General features: G+C 40.8%; 2 protein-coding genes across 16 annotated transcripts in view; both read left to right on the top strand.

Moving 5' to 3' along the window:
• The window catches only part of LOC118357940 (diacylglycerol kinase zeta-like), a 144,392-nt gene extending 133,086 nt beyond the window's left edge, over positions 1–11,306 (top strand). For all 15 annotated transcript variants that reach the window (XM_035735296.2, XM_035735316.2, XM_035735334.2 and 12 more), the window contains 5 exons: positions 165–214; positions 830–950; positions 1,403–1,439; positions 1,594–1,693; positions 6,306–11,306. In XM_035735296.2, coding sequence (XP_035591189.1) covers positions 165–214; positions 830–950; positions 1,403–1,439; positions 1,594–1,693; positions 6,306–6,422 — 425 coding nt within the window. In that variant the 3' untranslated portion in view covers positions 6,423–11,306. The remainder of the gene's footprint in view (positions 1–164; positions 215–829; positions 951–1,402; positions 1,440–1,593; positions 1,694–6,305) is intronic.
• A 1,539-nt stretch (positions 11,307–12,845) lies between these two features.
• Positions 12,846–25,047, top strand: LOC118357926 (midkine-B-like). Its single transcript, XM_035735235.2, has 5 exons — positions 12,846–13,012; positions 22,705–22,787; positions 22,961–23,131; positions 23,779–23,940; positions 24,051–25,047. Exons 2-5 carry the CDS (start codon positions 22,706–22,708, stop codon positions 24,077–24,079), a joined length of 444 nt encoding a protein of 147 aa, XP_035591128.1. The 5' UTR covers positions 12,846–13,012; position 22,705; the 3' UTR covers positions 24,080–25,047.
• Positions 25,048–25,321: the final 274 nt, after the last annotated feature.

Raw genomic sequence — 25,321 nt, 5'->3', positions numbered from 1 at the left:
ATAGTACTAAAACCAAAACAAACAAGTGCCCCATAGAGAGCTATTCATGAACACTGGCACACTGCTCAGATCTTTCCCCAAAGGACAGTGTCATGTATTATGGTCTGATATTGTTATGACTACTGAATCTTCAGCCTCCTCTCATGTCTTATACCACCTTACAGTATCACCGGAAGTGTTGATTGAATGTGTGAAGCGCAAAGACCATCTGAAGGTGAGTGGGAGCCACAGTGGCCATTGGATATGCACACTGCATATACAGTACCAGTCAAACATTTGGACACACCTACTCATTCAAGGGTTTTTATTTATTTGTATTATTTTCTACATTGTAGAATAACAGTGAAGACATCAAAACTATGAAATAACACATATGGAATCATGTAGTAACCAAAAAAGTGATGCTGGTTGAGTGAATGTCAAGAGTGTGCAAAGCTGTCATCAAGGCAAAGGTTGGCTACTTTGAAGAATCTCAAATATAAAATATATTTTGATTTGTTGAAAACTTTTTTTTAGGTACTACATGATTCCACATGTGTTATTTCATAGTTTGGATGTCTTCACTGTTATTCTACAATGTAAAAATGTAAGAAAAAACAAACTACTAATAGGTGTGTCCAAACTATTGATTGGTACATACTGTATAATGAATGTAGGCTCACTAATTGATACATTCAACAAGGGAATGATGATCACTCATGACGTTACCTCAGGGTAAGCATTTCTCTGGTCGGCAATGAATAAAAATGCAGTCTATTCCCCCATTCCTCTGGACATGCAGTCACTTTCCCCACGCCTCCAGTCATAACAATGTGCCCTCTTCTCCCAGCTGAAGGAGCTGCACAAACTGGGAGCCGACCTGTCACTGCAGGACCCCTCAGGATGCACCCTGCTCCATTATGCTGTGGACACTGGTAGCAAGGAGACTGTCAAATACATCCTGGATAATGGTAGGGACGAGGCAATACACATTTATGTGCTCTATTTAAGTCTGTAGGTAGGACACCCCCCTCACAATACTGAATAATTCTGTGGGATTTCCCAAATTGAGTCTGTGACCCTCAAATATGAACTATGGATCAGAAGTTAACCCAGCACAGTCTCTATGTTATAGCTCTATGTTTTTTGGGATAGTAGAATTATGTCCCAGGTGTGGAACACCATATATTTGAAGGTCATGCGCACAGCGCGGGTACATCTCACTCTGTGTACTCTTGTTGTCGTCTTTCTTGCTCAACAACGAATGATATACATTCCAATATTTTAAAAGGATATGTTTTCTGTCAGTCCTCCTACACCAGCTTTTTACTATTCTATAAAAGTAGTGTCTTGGAGCGTTGTAATTGGTTTAGGGGACATGCTTTGAAATGTCTCTTTTTCCCTGCCCCCTACCAAAATACAGCACCCACAGATATCCTGGATGTTACAGAAAAGGAAAAGTAAGTTTAAGACGTGGATTTTGAAATGCTCATTTTACACGCAGTCTGTGTGATGTATCTAGTTAAAGTTTAAAATAGAAAGTTACACTCATTGGATCCCCCCCTCTTTCTCCCTATCTCTTTCTTTATCTCTCTGTCTCTCTCTCTGTCTCAGTGGGGAGACAGTGTTGCACAAAGCAGCGTCACTGTGTCAGAGGACTATCTGTCACTACCTGGTAGAGGCAGGGGCATCCCTCATGAAGACAGACTTACAGGTGAGAGCAACGCTCCCTCTTCCCTCATTGCTTTACTCTTTAGTTGATGCATAGGCTACCCCTGAGAAGTGTTTTATATGGGGCGGCAGGTAGCCTAGCGGTTAAGAGCATTGGGTCCGAAAGGTCGCTGGTTCGAATCCCCGACCGACTAGGTGAAAAATATGCAGTTGAGCCCTTAAGAAAGGCACTTAACGTTAATTGCTCTTCAAATCAAATCACATTTTACCACATGCTTACTTACGACCTCCTAACCAACAATGCAGATAAAAAATAAAAAAATATGAGTAAGAATTCAAAATAAAAGTAACAAGTAATTAAAGAGCAGCAGTAAAATAACAATAGCAAGACTATACACAGGGGGTACTGGTACAGAGTCAATGGGCGGGGGCACCGGTTAGTGGAGGTAATATGTACATGTACTGTAGGTAGAGTTATTAAAGTGGCTGCATAGATGATAACAGAGAGTTACAGTGGTGTAAAGGGGGGCAATGCAAATAGTCTGGGTAGCCATTTGATTAGATGTTCAGGAGTCTTATGGCTTGGTGGTTGACGCTGTTTAGAAGCCTCTTGGGCCTAGACTTGGTGCTCAGCTACCGCTTGCCGTGCGGTAGCTGAGAGAACTATAGTGGCTGGAGTCTTTGACAATTTTTAGGGTCTTCCTCAGACACCGCCTGGTGTAGAGGTCCTGGGTGGCAGGAAGCTTGGCCCCAGTGATGTACTGGGCCGTACGCACTACCCTCGTAGTGCCTTGCGGTCGGAGGCCGAGCAGTTGCCATACCAGGCAGTGATGCAACCGGTCAGGATACTCTCGATGATGCAGCTGTAGAACCTTTTGAGGATCTGAGGACCCATGCCAAATCCTTTCAGTCTCCTGAGGGCGAATAGGTTTTGTTGTGCCCTCTTCACGATTGTCTTGTGTGCTTGGACCATGTTAGTTTGTTGGTGATATGAACACCAAGGAACTTGAAACTCACAACCTGCATCCCAGTCGATGAGAAAGGGGGTGTGCTCGGTCCTCTTTTTCCTATAGTCCACAATCATCTCCTTTGTCTTGATCACGTTGAGGGAGAGGTTGTTGTCCTGACACCACACAGCCAGGTCTCTGACCTCCTCCCTATAGGCCGTCTCGTTGTTCTCGGTGATCAGGCCTACCACTGTTTTGTCATCGGCAAACTTAAAGATGGTGTTGGAGTCATACCTGGCCATGCAGTCATGAGTGAACAGGGAGTACAGAAGGGGACTGAGCACGCACCCTTGAGGGGCCCCTGTGTTGAGGATCAGCATGGCGGATGTGTTGTTACCTACCCTTACCACCTGGGGGCGACCCGTCAGGAAGTCCAGGATCCAGTTGTAGAGGGAGGTGTTTAGTCCCAGGGTCCTTAGCTTATTGATGAGCTTTGAGGGCACTATGGTGTTGAACGCTGAGCTCTAGTCAATGAATAGCATTCTCACGTAGGTGTTCCTTTTGTCCAGGTGGGAAAGGGAAGTGTGGAGTGCAATATAGATTGCATCATCTGTGGATCTATTGGGGTGGTATGCAAATTGGAGTGGTTCTAGGGTTTCTGGGATAATGGTGTTACACATCCTGTTAATCCGTCTTGTGAATGTTGACCTGTTTGACATGTGTCACTGGGCAGCTCTCGGCTGTGCTTCCCTTTGTAGTCGATGACTGATGTGGTGTACTCCTCAATGCCATCGGAGGAATCCCAGGACATGTTCCAGTCTGTGATAGCAAAACAGTCCTGTAGCTTAGCATCTACTTCATCTGGCCACTTTTTTATTGATCTCGTCACTGTGCTTCCTGTTTTAATTTTAGCTTGTAAGCAGGAATCAGGAGGATAGATTTATGGTCAGATCTGCCAAAATTAGGGCGAGGGATAGCTTTGTACGTATCTCTGTGTGTGGAGTAAAGGTGGTGCAGAGTTTTTTCCCCTCTGGTTGCACATTTAACATGCTGATAGAAATTTGGTAAAACGGATTTAAACTTCCCTGCATTAAAGTCCCCGGCCACTTGGAGCGCCGCCTCTGGATGAGCGTTTTCTTGTTTGCTTATGGCGGAATACAGCTCATTCAGTGCGTCTTTGTGCCAGCATCAGTCTGTGGTGGTATGTAGACAGCTATGAGAAATACAGAAGAAAATTATTTAGGTAGATTGTGTGGTCTACAACTTATCATGAGATACTCTATCTCAGGCGAGCAAAACATTAGATATCGTCACCAGCTTACCAGATGCCGCTGTTCTGTCCTGCTGGTAAAACATATAACCAGCCAGCTGTCTGTTGATAATGTCGTCATTCAGCCATGACTATGTGAGGCATAAGATATTATAGTTTTGAATATCCAGTTGGTAGTTTAATCTTCCGCATAGGTCGTCGATTTTATTTTAGAAAAGATTGCACGTTTTCTAGCAGAATGGAAGGAAGTGGTGGTTTATTCGATTGCTTACGAATTCTCAGAAGGCAACCCGCCCTCTGGCCCCTTTTTCGCCGCTTTCTCTTCATGCAAATGACGGGGATCTGGGCCTGTTCCCAGGGAAGCAGTATGTCATTCACGTCGGGCTCGACGGACTCGTTAAAGGAAAAAAAGGATTCTGCCAGTCCCGTGGTAAGTAATCGAAGTTCTGATGCCCAGAAGTTATTTTTAGTCATAAGAGACGGTAGCAGCAGCAACATTATTACAAAATAAGTTGTACAAAATAAGTTACAAACAAAGCAAAGAAACTAACAAAAAAACACAATTGGTTAGGAATACGTAAAACGTCAGCCTTGTTCTCCAGCGGCATCTTAAGAGGGGTAAGTTACTCTGGATAAGAGCATCTGCTAAATTACTCAAATGTAAAATGGATATGTGGTGGGTATAGAATGGCCTAATTATCATCCAGAAGGAAAATTAGCTTGTCTTTCTTATGACACGCTAATTGTACACCGGGTGGGGGAGCATTACAGCGGTCCCCTATACATCCTCTCTGAACCAAACTAGCCAGATGCCTGCAAAGTCAATTAAAGTACTTACCTCCAAGTGGCTCCACCATAAAATATCTTATGCGTTTACCCTCTCCTGCAGATTGCCAAATGGATACATTTGTTTAAGATACCATCGACAGTGTGTGGAAGGCAGTTGGAACACAGGGCTTTCCTTTTTTACTACAGTATTTCACAAGATCCTCCTTCTGAAGACCTCACAGCTGGTTTTTATCTCAGATTTCTGTCCTGGAAGGCTCAGACTACCAGATTTAAGATGTCTTGAGTTTCATGTCAAGGCTTGAATAATTTTCCTATCCAAACTCTCACTGCACATGGTGTGTCTGCAATGTAGTCTCTCTCATAAGCAACTGACAGAATGCTTGAGATTACTGTATGACACTCAGCTGTCTGTCTGTCTGTCTGTCTGTCTGTCTGTCTGTCTGTCTGTCTGTCTGTCTGTCTGTCTGTCTGTCTGCCTGTCTGTCTGTCTCTGTATCTGTCTGTCTCTGTATCTGTCTGTCTCTGTATCTGTCTGTCTGTCTCTGTATCTGTCTGTCTGTATCTGTCTGTATCTGTCTGTCTGTATCTGTCTGTCTGTCTCTGTCTGTATCTGTCTGTATCTGTCTGTCTGTATCTGTCTGTCTGTATCTGTCTGTCTGTCTCTGTCTGTATCTGTCTGTATCTGTCTGTCTGTATCTGTCTGTATGTCTCTGTCTGTCTCTGTCTGTCTGTATCTGTCTGTCTGTCTCTGTCTGTCTCTGTCTGTATCTGTCTCTGTCTGTCTGTCTGTCTGTCTGTCTGTCTGTCTGTCTGTCTGTCTGTCTGTCTGTCTGTCTGTCTGTCTGTCTGTCTGTCTGCCTGCCTGCCTGCCTGCCTGCCTGCCTGCCTGCCTGCCTGCCTGCCTATGTCTGTGACTGTCTGTGTCTGTCTGCCTATGTCTGTGACTGTCTGTGTCTGTCTGCCTATGTCTGTGTCTGTCTGTCTCTGTCTCTGTTTGTCTTTCCGTCCGTCCGTCCAAGCAATGATGAAAAATGTAATCTTGCAGGATTTGGGGCACGTCTGATACATACCCTGTGGCCTTGGGGTGCAGTTCAGCCTGGCTTTCTTTCCTCTCCTCTATCTCTTCATCCTCCCACCCTTTCTGCCTGCCGGTCTCTTTCTCCCTCGCGATACATTCACTCTTGGCCTTGAGACATCAGCATATCTTAGCAATGACTTTTCCTATCTTTTTTATCTCAACATCTCACCATGTTCTCTTTTCTTTTTCGCTTTAGTTTTTTTGGGCTCTAGCTCTTCAAAATAACAAGAAATTAGAAATAATTGGGTTTTGTGAAGCTATTTCTTAAATAGTTCCCGAGTGGCACAGCGGTCTAAGGCACTGCATTTCAGTGCTAGAGGCGTCACTATAGACCCTGGTTCGATCCTGGGCTGTATCACATCTGGCCGTGATTGGGAGTCCCATAGGGCGGTGCACAATTGGCCCAGAATGGTCTTTGCAGACTGTACTTTGCAGACTGTACATTGCAGACTGGTATTTGACTCTGCGGCTTAATGTTCAGACCTCAGGAAAAATAGATGCTGCCTTAATTAAAGTTGGGATCTTCATTGCAGTCTTTTATGTTGAGCAAATTGCCTCTCTTATGCTGCAGGGTGACACACCAAAGCATCGTGCAGAGAAGGCCAAGGATGCAGAGCTGGCTGCCTACCTGGAGAACCGGCAGCACTACCAGATGATCCAGAGAGAGGACCAGGAGACAGCTGTGTGACCTCCCTCTGCTCCCTGACCTCCAGCACCACTTCCCTATAACCCCGTGCCAAAACTACTTTAGCTAAAAGAGGAAACTCACCAGAGAAGATGGTTAAAAGATAGCCAGTGTTGTATTCTCCTGCTAGGGAGTTGGTTGGAATCCTACCAGATGAGAGGTCTTAAAGGTCCATCATGTGAGGTGCTTGTGACCAGTGGACTTGATTATTGCACTGCCAAAAGAAGCTGTTTTGTGTCGGAACGCTGGGAAGAGATGGCTCTTCTGTTACATAAAAAAAAAAAAAAATCCCCAGGTTGTGTTGCGCTTGCGATCCACCTAGACTGAATGTTGAATTTTGCTCCAAGGTTTTAGGACAAGAGCTTGGGTAATTGAATGTCCAGGTCATTGTATTATTTTACTCTCCGATGGAGCTGTATTTATCTGTGTCTATCAAAGCAGCATGAGCGTTTCAACTGATCTGTAGGCCAGCTGTCTTTAAGGCTACCAAAAATGACATTATTTGGATTACGGTTTTATTTGTTTGTTGTACATTATTATAATTTGTTGACTGATTTGTCCACCCATAATGCAGTGTGATGGTATCAAACTATCCACGAAGGTGGGGAATTTTACACGTAATACTTTTCTCATCACCAAACAATTTTGAATTGAATAAATCAATATTGTTCTACTTTATGATCACTTGGCAAATGTTTCTTTTATTTCTTAGTTTTAATAAGGATATTTGGTACTGTACACTCGTAGTAGCTCTGTGTTAAAGCAGTTTATGCACTGCAGCTCCAATTGCCTTGATTTTCTTATTTTGTTGGCTGATTAGTTTGTATTTAATGTACTTAATTAAGTCATGGTGTATTTTTATTGCATTTTTAAGCAGATTGATGTTTATATAATTTGTACATACTATAAATTTAAAATGTTTTGTGTTTGGTCATTATTTACTATAAAAAAAATGTGCATTTGATATGTATTAGTTTCAGAACTACAAAGCATTTCTTCTCATATTGTGACAGAAGGCGTATTTATTCACCTCAACATTTTTTACAGATCCTTAACATGCTCATGAAGCGGTTAAATTATGTTCAGCAAACTCAAAAATGTTCTGAAGGTTTGAGTTGTAAAATTTACAGGGTGGATGTTGTTTTTTTACATACAAAAATAATAAGTTGTCTTCACACAAACCAATCGTTTGTGGTTGCTATTTATTTTCCATAGTTATAATCTGTTAAAATTTGACTGGCCATTTAATAAACCAGCAATATAATTCAACTTAAGTTATAAAGACCTGTGATTCATTTAAAGGGTGTTATATTGTGTAGAGAGGGATGGGAAGGAATTGGTTTCATTCTGAAAGCTATCCTACATTATAACTAGTTTACTGTAGCACCACAGTAACTGTGGATCGACTGCATTTTGAAATGAGTTATTTCTCTGGATGTTTTTTCTCATTATTTAATCACTAAACATCCTTGTAAGACGTCCTTGTAAACACATTATCAAGGTATACTTTCATATACACATTTTTTATTGTGTTTGTTGTCTGAAGTTTATAGTTTTGACCTTCAAACAACCCATAATGCCAACTAAGATGCATTTCATTGTAAATAATTGCTGTTCTCTATTATGGCCAGATACATTAATAAATGTAGCACTGAATCAGTTGCTGTGGCAGGAAATATGTTGTCAATGAAAGCCCTTGAGTGTTTCTAATGCCAGACTGAAAATAAGGTATTTTTGATTTGATTATGAAAAGTAAATGAATTGTGTAGTTCTACATCAGTTATTACGCCTCGTACATAATCATATGTTCTCACTGAATATTTTGGGGGTCCACTTTTTTATTTTATTACATTTTTAACAATAGAAACATCCACATACAAACGACAGCATACAGACGCACACAAACATCCAAAACATCACGCCTGCCCAGACCAACCTGCTCACCACCCCCAGCTCCAGCGCCCGCATCACTTTCCACCACATAGCCTCAAACTGCACCATTTTGTTTCATGGTCACACTGATTGTCAGCATTTTCAATAATGAAGACCGTAGGCCCCCTTTTAGTTGACTTCACTATAGTTGAAATATGTTAGCCTTGATGCTGAGAAGATTAGATATCATTTGAGGCATTTATGATTATACTGCATTCTGAAAGAGGTGCATATTTGAACAGGTATTGTAACATATATCCTCCTGTTCAGAGACTGACATGGAGATGTAGGAAATGCCCTTGCATTTGTTTAATTTGGATGTATATTAACATTCCCTCATCAATCTACACACAATGCACCATAATGACAAAGCAAAAACAGGGGTTTAGACATTTTTGCAAATGTAATTAAAAAATAAAAAAGTACTATTCAGACCCTTTACTCAGTGTTTTGTTGAAGCACCTTTGGCAACGATTACAGCCTAGAGTCTTCTTGGGTATGACGCTACAAGCTTGGCACACCTGTATTTGGGGAGTTTCTCCCATTCCTCTCTGCGGATCCTCTCAACCTCTGTCATGCTGGATGGGGAGTGTTGTTGCACAGCTATTTTCAGGTCTCTCCAGATATGTTTGAGCCGGGCTCTGGGGGCCACTCAAGGACATTCAGGGACTTGGCCAAAAGCCATTCCTGCGTTGTCTTGACTGTGTGCTTAGGATATTTGTCCTGTTGGAAGGTGAACCTTCGCCCCAGTCTGAGGTCCTGAGAGCTCTGGAGCAGCTTTTCATCAAGGAACTCTCTGTACTTTGCTCTGTTCATCTTTCCCTCAATCCTGACTAGTCTCCCAGTCCCTGCCGCTGAAAAATATTCCCACAGCATGATGCTGCCACCACCATGCTTAACCATAGGGATGGCACCAGGTTTCCTCCAGATATGACGCTTGGCATTCAGGCCAAAGAGTTCAGTCTTGGTTTCATCAAACCAGAGAATCTTGTTTCTGATGGTCTGAGTTAAGTGCCTTTTGGCAAACTCCAAGTGGGCTGTCATGTGCCTTTTACTGACAGGTGTGTGCCTTTCCAATCATGTCCAATTAATTTACTTTACTCTAATCAAGTTGTAGAAACATCTCAAGGATGATCAATGTAACCAGGATGCACCTGAGCCTAATTTTCTTGTCTCAGCACAGGGTCTGAATACTCATATAAAGAAGGTATTTCAGTTTTTCAATTTTAATACATCTGCAAAAAAAAAGAAGACTTTTTTCTTTATCATTATGGGATATTGTATGTAGCTTGATGAGAAAAAAATATACATTGTAGAATAAGGCTGTAACATAACAAAATGTGTGAAAAGTCTGAATAAGGGGTCCGAGTACTTTCTGAATGCACTGTGTCCAAACCTACCACTGGAATTAAACAAGCCAAAATATACAGAGGAAAACATTGCTCAAACATTTTACCTTCTGAAAGTCAGAGACACTTGCTGAATAAGTAAGACTGCTCATGATTCATCTTGACATCACCAAAGGGGTGACATTTATTAACAATCATGCCTCTTTAGATATCCCCAGTGAAAGTTGCCTTTCTATCGTCTATGATCTACCATCTTGTACCAGTTTCATCAGAAAATATTTTAACAGCAGAGGAAAGGCCAAACAGCACACGTAGTACAAAGTGACCTCTTGAAATAGAGTTGAATAGCCTCAGCCTTAGTAGTAGTAAATTGTGTGTGCTTGTGCGTATACAGATTTGAATCTGGCCCAGAGACATGCCGGCACTTGCAAAGCTATTTTTTGGGAAGTCCATCGCTCCATAATGAGTTTTGCTGTTGTCGTGTAGTTTTCTGTACATTAACTCAACCATTGGGGCGGCAGGGTAGCCTAGTGGTTGGACTAGTAACCGGAAGGTTGCAAGTTCAAATCCCAGAGCTGACAAGGTACAAATCTGTCGTTCTGCCCCTGAACAGGCAGTTAACCCACTGTTCCTAGGCCATCATTGAAAATAAGAATTTGTCCTTAACTGACTTGCCTAGTAAAATACAGGTTAAAAAAAATAAAAAATCAACATCTCACATTGTCACCTTAGCTTTGTGTACTGTCTTTACCCATAGTTCACTTTGAACAGAAAATGCATGCCTATTATTATCAGACACCATTTCATGTGCCATGAGCTCTGTCCTGTTATGGTGTATGCAAGAAAACACTTCCCATACTGGAGTTGTTATCTCCAATTGACTTATTAGCCTTCAACAGAAATTGAAGTTCTGTTTTAAATGACACAAATTCCCCAACATGATATTTTATATGCTAATCTAAAGATGCGCTACGTTCCCACTTTCCATGTTGTCGATTACTGCAAAGAGCACCCTCTCCCATCATCATCTCCGTAGGTCCACTGGTTTTAATTGTACTATATTCTTATAGGTTCAGTAGAAATCCACAGTCTTTGAATTACATACAAGTGGAAAGTGCTCTTTGGAATGGCAGGAGCGTGGAACTACCAATGCTATATCTGCATGAATGAGAACTTTACAATGGTTTTTTAAATTTGCAAGCATAAAACAAGACTTGTAGCTACAAAAACACTTGAATGAGTGCAATGCAGGCATGGGGCTTAATGGCTGAATGGGGTCAGACAACTTCATTTTTAAAGGAGCTACAGTAGACCAAGGAATGGTAATTTATGTATATTATCTGTGCTTTATTTTGAGTTGCTGCGCAATTCAGGGCAAGAGTATCTATCGCAATTCTTTTTTAAAAATAGAGAGAACTGTGCCATATGCATTTTTCTTTATTAAAAAAATGTATTTTATTTTTTACTTGATATAGTGACCAAAATGTGATGGACAGACTGGTGTGCATTGTTGACGATATCAATCTGTGTATTTGTTTCTATTGGCACATGTTTTTGTTATTGTCTGATTGGGAGAGAAAAAAAATAAAGGATGGTACTTAAACAACTGTATTTATTGTAAGTACTTTCTAGTGAATGATTTTATTTGTCCAGTCAGTAAAAGCGCACTCTTTAATAACCCGCCATTTGTATGAGATCATATTAACACTTATCATCTACCTCAGGTGACTGCAGGTGATGATTGTTACTGTAGACCGACTGATAGGTGTTCTGCTGCCTGTAATGTCTTGTCCTTCACCAACCAGAAAAGAATGGAGTCCCACCTCCTAGGCTTTGATGGTCCAACCCAGTGAGACAAACTGTCTTTTTGTGTATGTAGAATGTCTGAAGGAAAGTCAAAATGGTATTTCATGAGTCTGTGTTGCAACATGCAATGTGTTTGAAAATGATGAGTCATGTTAGTCAGAACTGATTCATAGTGCATCATCTGGAGTGATTAAATACTGTCATTGGATACTGACTAGTTACTTCTGGATGTTGTATTGGATGTGTGTTTATCAGTCTGGTCCATTTGTGAATCTGAACAGCTGTTTTCTCCTCCTAGCTCTGACTCATTGTTGGCATGCTATCCAACTGGCAATTGGAAATGTCCCGATCTATGGTTCAGATTCTGGTCGGATCGCTATTGTGGCTCCGACTCACCTCACCTGCCCTCCTGGGATTACCCAATCACATGGCCTGAGGTCACAGAGTCATCTTGGATATACTGTACATCGATACTAAATAACATGTAGACATGTATTTCATCAGTACAGTCATCTGGTTCTTGAAAATGTGGTGATGTCCGGTAAAACACTGTCATACTCTCGAGGCACCACACTGTTACTCTGCCATATGGCCGAGCATATGCTTATACCAGAGGAGGCTGGTGGGAGGAGCTACGGGAGGACGGACTCATTGTATATGGCTGAAATTGAATACATGGTCAAAACATGTGGTGTCCATATGTTTGGTGTGTTTGACACCATTTCATTCATTCCATTACGGTCTTTACAATGAGCTGTCCTCCTATAGCTCCTCCCACCAGCCCCCTCCTGGCTCACACGTGGTGTTTATAAATGGCTCTCATCCAGGGTCCCTATCTAATGGCAGCTGTTGTGTGACAACAAGCTCTCTGGGTACATAATCAGGGTGGCCAAGAATTTTGGTCGAATGATTGTTCAATCCCTCCTGTCCTCCTGTAAACCATTTACTGTGGTGGTGGTGTTAAAACATTTATGATGCATACATCCCTAGGCATTCTGTAGGCACCATAGAATAGTAGTATCTGTCTATAGTAGGTAGTCTGAGCATATCATTCTGCTTTCCTTTCTCTGTGATAATGTCTGGTGGTGAAATTGGAATGGGTATATAATATAGTAATCAATGTTTTTTTTTATGTTTTTTTTATTTGTAGGCATAAAAAAATATTTGTAGCAACAAGAACACTAGAATAATGACTGTGAAATAATACATCTAGGGATTCACTAGAATAAAACTTCAAAAAGTTAGTGTCCTAGACGAGTGGTGCACAGGGGTTGGGGTTACGCGTCTCTTGACCCGTAATCATCACGTGGGTTGGTGATGTCACGAGGTGGTTAATTTAATGTGGCCCTAATGTTACCAGCTCAAACTAGTTTTTGAGAAACAAAGGGGAGGGCGACAAATAAGAGCAAGCGGGCCGGGCTAGAGGTATTGGAGGACTGTAAAAAATCTATTGTGGCTCAAAGTAAGACCATAAACTCTCGCCAAGAAGTACGATCAAAGAAACAAGTAAGTTATATGTGTATTTGTCCAAATGTATAGTGATAAAATTATGTTACTTTGTATCACCCAAATCAACATTATCATTACTCACTTTTAATAGTTAAAATATATAAGTGTCCATCATCGGAATCCTCTGGGGAATAACTGACGTGTCGTGTGTAATTTCTCAATTGGGAAATCTCATTTTTCTTGGGATGATTTATTTGTGTGTATGTTTCTTTATTTAGTTTTTTTTTTTTTTGGTTTTATGGTATTTGAAATAATTTATGCAGCATGTGTTGGCTTTACTGCATAGATTCATAACTTTTGCCAGTAATGAACACACAACTTTTGTCCCATACACGCGATTTGCGCAAAAAAGCGCAGTGGCACTGCGTATTGGCATAAACTTTCGTTGAATCAAAAATGTTTAATTGAATCTTAAATATGAAGTCAACGATTGAACGAACTTTTTTAATTATACAACTTTGCAAGCAGTTATGTTTAGGGATCTGAAGAAGTTGTGGCCAAATTAAGTTTTGTTGTAATAACGGCTTTGCTTCGAGTTTAACAACTATGTTAGCTATATTTTGCACTGTGTGACAACGTCCTCAGGGGTGACACATTCTAGTGTTGATGATAAGTAGTGTGGGGGGCTCTGTGCTTCTAAATGTATGGTCTCACTACTGTAACTATTTTGAGCTATGATACTTTACTTTTTATATTGTTTATTGTCTATTGTTTTATATAAATTATTATGTTTAGTCAATTACTATTTCAGATGTAGCGAAGCAACATAGTTTGAAAGTGTACTTCTACATGTCTTTGTTCGTCTTAAAGTAAAGCATAAGCATTTATTCCACAATTTGAATTGTGTTCAGGTTCCAGAAATCGTTTGCTTTCTGTTTGGGCCAATGAATGGATTTTATGACCTGAACACTTCACTTAAGCTGCAACTAACTGTAAGTGGCTATGGATAAAAGCTTCTGCTAAATGACTAAAAGCAAAGTCAATGTAAACATCCCCCACCACAACAATATGAGCATTGAAATCGACTCTAACCTCAAGTACTTGTATTCACTGCTATCCACTCCGCTCAAGAGTTGTTCTCATTTTTTGTGTTTCACTGCCCAGGAACTTTTTTTTTTACCTGACCACAATTTATGGCTGCCCCACCTATGTTTGCCCCCCCCCCCCCAAGTAGTGGCTGTGTAAGAGGCTGTAAAAGATGATTTGCAGTCAGAGATAACGCTCAAAGTGACACAACCTTAGAGAGATGAAATGGGGAAAAGATAGTCCTCAGTCTGTTGTTATCATTGTTTTTTTCCCCCAGTTGTATTTTAAAAAGTTATTGGGCACACTAGATGCAGCTAGTGCCTCAGGGTTAGGTTTTTAGAAATGGAGGAGGGGTAGCATGGGGCTTTAGAGCTTGTGTGAGCTTGGCAGATGGACCTCGAGGCAATGGCACAGATAATCAGGGGAGAGAAAACAGCTTTGAAAAGACAGGGAAAACTCTATCCTGGCTATTCAAATGCACCATTCAACCTGATTTCGGCGGAGATTTGTGGGTGCGTGGCCCCTCTGCTATTCTCTCACTGCTCATGGAGTATGATGGAGTATGTCATTGCTTATGTTGAAATAGGAAGGAATGGGAAGTAAGTAGGCCACTGTCTCTTTTAGAGAATAAGCCATTTTGTCATGACTGCCATGCCTCAACTAGAAGGGATCCCATTTTCACCTGACTGGCGGCAGGGAGGATGTTTAGCTGTCGACAATGACGTTATAGTAGATAAAGTGCAGTCATACTATTTGAGCCAGTAACGTGAATCATTCTGTCCTTGCGCTGTTTGTCCTTGACGGCCAGAATCCACCTACATTTTGTATATTTGATCAAATAAAGCATGTGATTCAGCCATTTGTTGGCCACTCAGTGTTCCTTCCTGAAGTAGGCCAGGACATTCTGGGTCTTTGTTAACTGTCTTTCTTTAGAGTGACCCTCTACCCCGCAGCTTCTCTCTTAGTGGGCATTCCATCCTTTTTTTGTTGTTGTTGCGGTCAGTGACTTTTCTGAGAAGACGAGGACTGCTGCTTAGCAGTAAAAACAAGAGTGACTTTATGCTGTTCAGGTTCAGTGCAGTCCTGCTTTCCATGTGTTGTTGCTATTGTTTCGTTGTAGAACTGATCCCGCAAATCTAATGTTGTCTATTTGACCTTAGTGATCTAGGACCATTATTAGAGGTAGCACCATTTGAGTCAATCGAAATATGATCTTTACGGTATCTGATCCAATTTGACTATTTGTTTTGCTTTCTGCCAGGCAATGCATATTATGTTTATCCCATTGTGTGATGAGTAGATGGTGGAAGTGAGTTGTGGTGGGGGTGAATAGTGGGCAATGTTTCATAATGACATGTTTATGGTTGGGAAAGGAAGATCTCTTACACACAGATACCTCCCTATTCTAACATTCCTGTTACAGCTGCATTACTGATGGATAAAAATTACTGGCACGGATAAAGAAAAAATAGCAACGTTTTGTAGGCATATTTTGCAAATGATTGGGCATGTCTAGCTCTATTAAACTGTGGTATTTTAAGGTGACCTTTCTCCCAGTATGCTAAGTCCACATTCAGATGTGTGGAACAAAGACCCTGCATGGGATATCTGTCTAGTGGCCCTTTAGAATGGAGTGAAAGGAGACCAGGAAAAGGCTCTGTTTTGATACAGGGTGTCTGCATTCGTAAAGAACGATAAAAGATTTTGAGGGCGCTCCGGGCCTCACCCTTGGCAAGGCTCAGTGGGTTAGACGAGGCCTGCTGGGTGTTGTTTCATCAAAGACAAAAGTGTTGCCTGGAGTAGCCCCTCGACATTTATGGCCAGGGGAAGAATGTCATTGGAACTGCTAGCTGGTGCGGAAAAAACAAGCCAGCTTTTACTTGAAAATGGAACTCTATCATTTTTTTTCAAGTGATACAAAAAGATTGCGATTCAGTGAGTGGTGGGAGTTGAGAATGGGGCATTTCCAGAGATTCGTGGTTGCTTGGAGTGTTTAATTATGCTCACTGGCAATCAACATTTAATTACTGTTTTTGAGGACAGAATACAGATTTACTGGGTCAACAGAATATTTGATCAATTGGCTTGAAGACGAGCAGCAAGCGTATGTGCCAGAGGGCCGGCTGTCCTGGCCATTGTGTATCACTTTCATTCGCAGTCCTTTTGATGAGCAGTCAAGTAAAGAAACAACACCTTCAGAAGCCAATTGTAGAGTTGCCTGATACAACGCTAGTGCCTTGGTAGATTCTCCAGTAGACCAGCTCCCTGGTGAGTGAGTAGACGGCTGCCACTCATGGCATTCTGCCTCACACGAGGCGATGGTTCAGAGAGGTGATAACCTCTAATGGATCGGACTTTTCCAGTGAGTTGTTGATTCATCATCTGTGGCTGACCTTTCTATCCAAGGCTGCCCGCAGGCAAGCGAAAGTTCAATGTGAGCATACTGCAATGTGAGAGGATGTGGCTACGATCCCTGCTCATCTTCTGGACATGTTGGCTCAGGCACGATGGAAGAAATGTTGCCGTTAGATTAGTAAGTTGCGTGGGTGACGGGCATTGCACAAAGGTGCTGTTCATCAGAGACTTCCCAGCAAACCCGGGAACCTTCGCAGGACACTATCTAAGATTACCGCTATGGCGACGTGGGGGGGGAGTGGTGGGTGCTGACGAAAGACTCAAAGACTCGTAAAGGAGTAATACAGGCCTAGTTCACAAATGTTGTTGAAAATCTATTGATATACAGTACCATATACAGTACCAGTCAAAAGTTTGGACACACCTACTGAATCAAGGGTTTTTCTTTATTTTGACTATGTTCTACATTGTAGAATAATAGTAGTGAAGACTTCACCACATAATAGTAGTGAAGACATAGAATAATAGTGAAGACATCAAAACTATGAAATAACACCTACGCAATCATGTAGTAACCAAAAAAGTGTTAAACAAATGATGACAACTTTGCACACTCTTGACATTCTCTAAAGCAGCATCACCTAGAAAGCTTTTCCAACAGTCTTGAAGGAGTTCTCACATATGCTGAGCACTTGTTGGCTGCTTTTCCTTCACTCTGCGGTCCAAGTCATCCCAACCCATCTCATTTGGGTTGAGGTCGGGTGATTGTGGAGGCCAGGTAATATTTCTGTATAGTACTTTGTGACATCGGCTGATGTAAAAAAGGGCTTTATAAAAACATTTGATTACCATGATTCAGCACTTCATCACTGTCCTCACAAATTATAGTCCCACTAAGTGCAAACCAGATGGGATGGCGTATAGCTGCAGAATGCTGTGGTAGCCATGCTGATTAAGTGTGTTCTGAATGACAGTGTCACCAGCAAAGCACCCCCAAACCATCACACCTCCTCCTCCATGCTTCATGGTGGGAACCACACATGTGGATATCATCCGTTTACCTACTCTGCATCTCACCAAGACACGTCGGTTGGAACCAAAAATCTCAAATTTGGACTCATCAGACCAAAGGACAGATTTCCACCAGTATAATGTCCATTGTTCATGTTTCTTGACCCAAGCAAGTCTCTACTTATTATTGGTGTCCTTTAGTAGTGGTTTCTTTGCAGCAATTCGACCATGAAGGCCTGATTCACGCAGTCTCTTCTGAACAGTTGATGTTGAGATGTGTCTGTTACTTGAACTTTGAAGCATTTATTTGGGCCAGAGTTAACTCTGGGTCTTCCTTTCCTGTGGCAGTCCTTGAAAGCCAGTTTCATCATATTGCTTGATGGTTTTTGCGACTGCACTTGACAAAACTTTCAAAATTCTTGAAATTTTCCGGATTGACTGACCTTCATGTCTTAGTGTAATGATGGATTATCTTTTCTCTTTGCTTATGTACAGCATATATTTATTTATTTTTATTTCAATTCACCAGGAGGTGCTGCAGCACCCCTGCTTCCTGTGGCTATGTCCTTGGAATGTTCTCCCAACATTCACTAACATTTTCTCAACAAAAAAAAGAACTAGGTTGCCAGGGATTGTTATAACACAATGTTCCGGTAACGTTCTTAGAACATATTACCGCAAACAAAATGTGGGAGCAATAAGAACTGGTTCTGAGGAAAGATATACAGGAACGTTCTGCTGATGTTGATGGATATGTTATTCGAAACCCCCATGACAACAGGCAGGGAATATTCCTACAGTGGTCTAAAAAAAAAGTTACAGTATGATATTATGGTTCTAATAACATTCCCTGAAAAATACTACAGCAAAAAAATGTTGGAGCAATAGAAGTAGTTCTAAAAACATACTTCAGCAATAATGCACTTAGTTCTAAAAACATACTTCAGCAATAATGCACTTAGTTCTAAAAACATACTTCAGCAATAATGCACTTAGTTCTAAAAACATACTTCAGCAATAATGCACTTAGTTCTGAAAACATACTTCAGCAATAATGCACTTAGTTCTAAAAACATACTTCAGCAATAATGCACTTAGTTCTGAAAACATACTTCAGCAATAATGCACTTAGTTCTGAAAACATACTTCAGCAATAATGCACTTAGTTCTGAAAACATTGCTGCAATGTTCTGCTAACTTTGATGTGTAATGTAACATCATTATACTGTATGAAGTTGCCAAACTTTCAAACAAATGGCATTCCAATCTTTATCACATCATTATATCTTGATACGGGTGTTGTCCTAACAAATCTACAAGAATGGTAATGAAGTCGATTTGAACATGCAGTCCACCATCTTCAAGCCCTGTAGGACACTTACTTTGCTGCACCACCAGGCGCGTAATGTTTCTCGTGGATCCTTCAATTATGATCCAAACTATGGCTATATGTCGTAGGACATATGCACATCTATATAGACCTCGCCGCAATCTGCCAGGCAACAATTGAACACGAATTCTGAAATCAAGTTTTGTCGGGAAAATAAAAGTCAAAACATCCCTCCTTTACAGCATAAGAAGAAGATTGGAAGAGAAAGAAATAATAGAGGATACTTATTTTTCCGATTTTGTTATCCTGTCTTTGGCAAAGACAAAGACCACAACCTGGAAATCAGAGTAAAGGTGTAAACAGCTTTATATTTGTGACAGTCACATCGCAGTGGCGCGCGGTCGATTCATTCCAGGGATAGCACTCCAAAGGCCAGGTTTGATCCCTGCTTGTGACTATCAAAAAAATACGGTAAAACTATGTTTGTACAATAAATGTCTAATAAGTTATGTGATTCCAAATAATTGACATATGTGTTTCTACATGGATTTCTAACTTCCTCAACAGTAAGATAACACTAACACAGGAAAGAAACCTCTATGGACTGTTCAAAACTTAATTTGATAATTCTGGGAACATTGAGGGTATGTTTTGTGCACCCTGATGCGAACATTGTAAGAATGTCATCAAAACTGGACAGATTTTGTGTTTTGGGAACCTGTCATGTCATATCCTCACAATATTCCCATGACCTAAATAAATGTTTTAGGGACATTTAAATAACTTTTTTTTAAAGTATAACATCAGGTGAATGTTTTTTGCATTCTAAAATAAACATTGCGTAATCATCCACAAAAGTGGACCGTTTTTGTGTTTTGGGAACAGATCTTTTGTCATGTCCCCACAATCAGACGGTTCCCACAACATATGAAACATTCTGGGAACCATTAAAGAACAGACGAAATGTGTTCTGGGAACGTTCTTGCGACATCAAGCAAATGTTTCATACAAACATTGTATAATCATCAGCACAACTAGAGAGTTGTTGTATTATGAGAACATTTGCTGCAACCTAACAAATGTTCTGGGAACTTTCACAGAACCAATCTTGGTTGGCCGATTTGACATCTTAGTTGGTGTAAGTAGGAAGATGCATTGTAACATCCACATGACATATTGTGAACAGCCCAGAATGTGTCATCTTAGTACCCTGCTGCTGTGTGATCTCAATTCTCTGTTCTCAATGTCTTCATTGTTTGTGTTCCACTAGAAGGATTTGTGTATTTTGCCAGTCGTTAATGATGGGTCCTAATTAATCATAACCAACAGGCTATGGCACAGAAAACACTCATCCTTTGCCTTGAATGTTGATTGTATGTCACAAAAAAGAACTTCATAATATTCCAAACACTTCTTTTGCATAACGGGAAGGAATGCTTTGGTTGTTATTACCCTGGGAAGCAGATTGATTGAACAAGGACCCTAATCTTTTGATGGAGAAGCGTGAAATACTTTTAGATTCCCACCACAAAATCAAGGATTTGGTATTATAGGCAACCTTGTTTTGGGTTATTGAAATCAGATTCTTGAGTTACTCTTTGTGGGTGTTCTTCAAACTAATACAAGACCTGTTTGTCCCGGCACATCTCTGAGCTCTTCTAACCCAGACAGAGACATGCAGTTCCCCTGTGTCCCACAGAAGAATGGTTTCAAACCAAGCCTCTTCCACCGAGGGCGACCCTGTCAGGGCGACCCCTATCACCTCCCAGCAGGTGGGTTAGCCTTCATTCACCATGGTGATCTGGTGCTGCCGTCCATCCCCTGCTGCTCGCTCTGGGACTGTTGGCAGAAAGAATAGACATTAACTCAATTAAGTCAGAGAATAAATAGAAACTCAGAACTTGACAGGATATAGACATCCATAGTTGGTGTAGGAAGATAGACATCCATACATTTCAGAAATATAGGGCTATTTCTTTATCTGTGTGTTGCTGCCCTCTTCTTTTGAACTAGACTATTAAAAGCTGAAATCTGTAAAGGGGGAAACATTGCCACTGTTTGCCCCAGTGCCTTTGTTTTTAAGGGTTTAGCAGAAACATACCTCAAACAACATGACCAGCCTGGCTAACCTGTAAAGTATGGTTGAACTTGGACACATTGTGGTGCTGTTGGACAGGAAAAACCATTCATGCAAGCTCATAGTTGCCATATTGTTTCAGCTAGTCTTGCATCCATAAATGCTATATACCAAATTTGGTCCCAATCGGTCCAGCGGTTCAGGAGAAGAAGGCGTTAAAAATGGTCCAAAATACATCAAAAGAATATTGTATTGCATGATCCATTTGATTTTGAGTTCTGATATTTGGCAAGTGTAGTAAACAGTACCGAAGTAACTGGTCTTAGGGCTACGTGTCAAATTTTTCCTGATGGTGGCACAGTGGGCCCATAGCTGACCCCTGGTCATTGCTGTTTGCAGCAATGTATTTGATTGTTTTGTTGATGAAACAGAGGAGCGTGTAAGGCAGCGTGGTAAAAAATCAAATTCTCGGTACATATTCTGGTTTTCCATTGCAAGTGCAACGATGTTCTAGTAACAAAGTGACTTTGTTGTTGTAATAGCCCAATTGGATATGACAGTTTCATCCTTCACGGATTTCAGCTTTAAAAGGTCTGCACAATGCAATGACCAGAACACACAAAGATGGGAAGCGCTATTGTGACAATGAGATGACATGAATCGTGTTCAATGTGTCATCAACATAGATACAGTTGAAGTCGGAAGTTTGCATACACTTAGGTTGGAGTCATTAAAACTCATTTTTTAACCACTCCACAAATTTCTTGTTAACAAACTATGGTTTTTGCAAGTCGTTTAAGACATCTACTTTGTGCATGACACGAAGTTATAGCTTGGTCGCAAATGGGTCTTCCAAATGGACAATGACCCCAAGCATACTCCCAAAGTTGTGGCAAAATGGCTTAAGGACAACAAAATCAAGGTGTTGGAATGGCCATCACAAAGCCCTGACCTCAATCCCATAGAAAAATGTGCAGGCAGAACTGAAAAAGCGTGTGCGAGCAAGGAGGCCTGCAAACCTGACTCAGTTGAGTCAGCTTGTGGAAGACGTTTGACCCAAGTTAAACAATAATTATTGTAAACTTCTGACCCACTGGGAATGTGATGAAAGAAATAAAAGCTGAAATAAATCATTCTCTACTATTATTCTGACATTTCACATTCTTACAATAAAGTGGTGATCCTAACTGACCTAAAACAGGGAATTTTTGCTAGGATTAAATGTCAGGAATTGTTAGAAACTGAATTTAAATGTATTTGGCTAAGGTATATGTAAACTTCCGACTTCAACTGTAGATTTTGTTTTCTAACATATTCCTGGCACTGCTTGTCACAAAATAAAATGTTGTATTTTGTTTGGTGTTCATGTTGGAAAACGTGTTGTTTTGTGTAAGGGGAAGTGAAAGGGTGGAGTGAGTGGCTCATGACCCATTGATCCTCATTGCTGGTTGTGTTCCTCACAGTTGGTTTGATTGACCCTAAATTGAGTCATGAGATCATAGGAAAAAAATCTATGTAATATTTCAGCCCTCTCACATGTATTTTCCCAGTTCTCACTCTCACATGCTCGAGTGTCAAGCTTTAAAACTGTTTAATGTAATGCATTTTGTATAACATGATGTGTTTTACTCTTTGACCATAATCCCTTATTCACCTTTCACCTCTAAAGTACAGAACCACTCATTGTGAATTGGTTTGATTATTGCTGGTAACGATCAATAGTTGACCTTGATCGTGCTCTTTCAACTCTCATCTCAATTATAGACACACAATGGAGGAACATCAGCTTGACCTTTGGAACAATATAACCTACATAATGGCAACATTATTTCTTGTGCCACAATTGTTAATGGCGTGTTTTTTCCCCTCTTTTTCTTCTTTTCTCTCCAGTATGCGGGGTTTGTTCTCAACAGCTGTGGTGCTTATGGTGGCCTTGATGATAGTCACCACTGAAGCAGGTAAAAACAAGAAAGGTAAGGGATTTGCTATGTATTGCTTTAATTTGCCATGCACAGTTGTAGAATTAGCATGACAGTTGCACCGATCATGAGGTTCATAAAGCCTCAGTTGGAAACCTGTCCTTACTAACGACTAATTATAATATTGCTGATATTATTTCTGTCATCTTGTTATTTTTGTTTCGCAGAGAAGGGGAAAGGGGCCAAGGGTGGTACCTCTGACTGTGCTGAGTGGCGCTATGCTAGCTGTGTGCCTAACAACGGAGACTGTGGAGTCGGTGTCAGAGAGGGCACCTGCAACGACCAGATGAGAAAACTGAAATGCAAAGTGCCTTGCAACTGGAAGAAGGAGTTCGGCGGTAGAAATTATACATTGATAGATGATTCCATTTCCCTTGATATGCCATATAATTCTCAAAGTGTAAAGTGGTGGTCAGTCAATCAAAAATCTAGCAAACATTTCATTCATAGCTTATTACTACATAATTAGAATTGTATCATGTAATTTCTTAGTAAATACCTAGTAATTGACATAACCCAAAAAACTATAGAACTACATTATCTTCAGACTGTTCTATGATAGCCTGACAACTTCTTCCGCTGCTCTGTCGTTCACGACATACTTTAGTCTGAGACTGCCATCATTGAAGTTGTATGTTGGGGGGAGGGGCATGGGGGGGCGTTGTGCAAAGCAAAGTCATCAGCGATTGGATTGTATCTAACCAATCAGAGTATCAAAGCCAATGACACATTTTCAAACCATCGCTTTCCCCACATGTGTTCTGGCTCCATCAGTTTCTGGACCAATCAGACGGCCCAAATATGTTTGCATTCGGTGAAGGGTCGGGGAGGTACTCAGATCCAGACTCATTGCGGGGAAGAACCGAATGTATGTGGGGGTGGCGTAGCGTTTGGCCAGAGCAAGGAGTCTGGGTAGCCAGGCAAGCTCTATTGTGGTGTGTTCCTGATACTCAGCGGTTTTCCCTTTTGACCTTTGCCATTTCAGCTGACTGCAAGTATAAGTTTGGGAGCTGGGGTGAGTGTGACACAGCTACTGGATCCAAGAACCGGTCTGGAACCCTGAAAAAGGCCCTGTACAACGCAGAGTGCCAACCCACCATCAAGGTGTCTAAGCCATGCCCCGCAAAGACCAAGACAAAGGCCAAAGGTAAGAAGTAGACATTTAAGTCATGTAAAAAAGTAACATTCCTATCCCCAAATGAGTACGTCATATTGAGCAATGAATCTATGATGAATTGACCCAATGGCTTCCCACAGGAAAGAAGGGAAGAGGGAAGGAGAACTAAAAAGGTGGATGAGTCCACATTGAACAAGTGATTGGTTTGATTTTATTACGCAATATCCTTTGCTTTTTCAACAAACATAATATGCACAAGTGAATTATGAGATGTCAAATGGGCCTTTCCTTCAAATACAGTATAACAAACGCTAAATGTCTCTGAATATTGACCAAATATCCCACAAATGTCGACAAACACAATTCTTTTCACATATTTCCAGCTGTCGGTGGCCTGGCAACTTAGCCCGCTTGTGTTCTGATATTTCCATAATGTTAGTAAGATTCCAGTTCTGGACATGCTGTATTATGCAAGAAACAAATACTTTGACTTCACCAGTGTTCTTAGTCTACCTAACCCCTTGTGATGTGTAACGTTTTCCAGAGTTTGTTGTATTTTTTTTTCACCTTTTACATTAGTTCAACTGGAGTCAAGACCAAAGCTCCTTGTTTGAGATTGTTTCTTAACCAGTAGATCATGTAATAATATGCTTGAGGTTTTTTTTTTTTCAATTCAAAATGTTCATCTTACATTGTTGTGATTGTTTTAGTTTTCTCTTGACTACCAATTAGTATTACTAACAGAATTGATGAGTGGATTTCAATTGCGTGCGCCAATTAGTAAAAGTAGAGAGATGCAAAATCAACTATTTTTCTAGTCAACTGAGGACCGTCAGCTCAACGTGTTTCATGTACAATACTAAGCTGAGATTGAATGCTCATGAGAATGCAGTCATTGTCTTTGTGAAGATAATAGTGGTATTGTTAAAACAATTAGTTTTATAATATATATACTTCAAAAGGTGTCAGGCGATTTTGAGTTGGACTGCTGTGTTCATATTTTTGCAAACACACACGCACACACCTTCGCACAGTTCATCTGTACTCTCATTGTTTGTAATTACTGTCATTATTATTACACAAACCCTTGGAACAGAAAAAAATCAACCACTTTAAATAAACTCTGAATTTTTACTATTGGTTGTTTCGTGTTTCTTCTTAATAAATGTTTGTGGCATGAGAGACACCCACATCAAAGCACGCCTTCAAGACCCAAATCTCATTCTCAGTTTCATTTCCTAATGAAAACCGAGGCTAAATCAGTATGTTCAGCCACCTTTAATAAGAAAAGGATTTCAGGAACTGTCATGTTCACTACTATGTTACTGTTGACCTGTAAGATCAAGTAATAAAATGTCTGGCACAAGTTGATAATGATGTCAAATGTCAGGCGATGTCTCATCATTATTGC

This window comes from Oncorhynchus keta, chromosome 2, assembly GCF_023373465.1.
Source record: "Oncorhynchus keta strain PuntledgeMale-10-30-2019 chromosome 2, Oket_V2, whole genome shotgun sequence".
NCBI lineage: Eukaryota > Metazoa > Chordata > Actinopteri > Salmoniformes > Salmonidae > Oncorhynchus > Oncorhynchus keta.
This window is presented reverse-complemented; position numbering and strand designations above follow the sequence as displayed.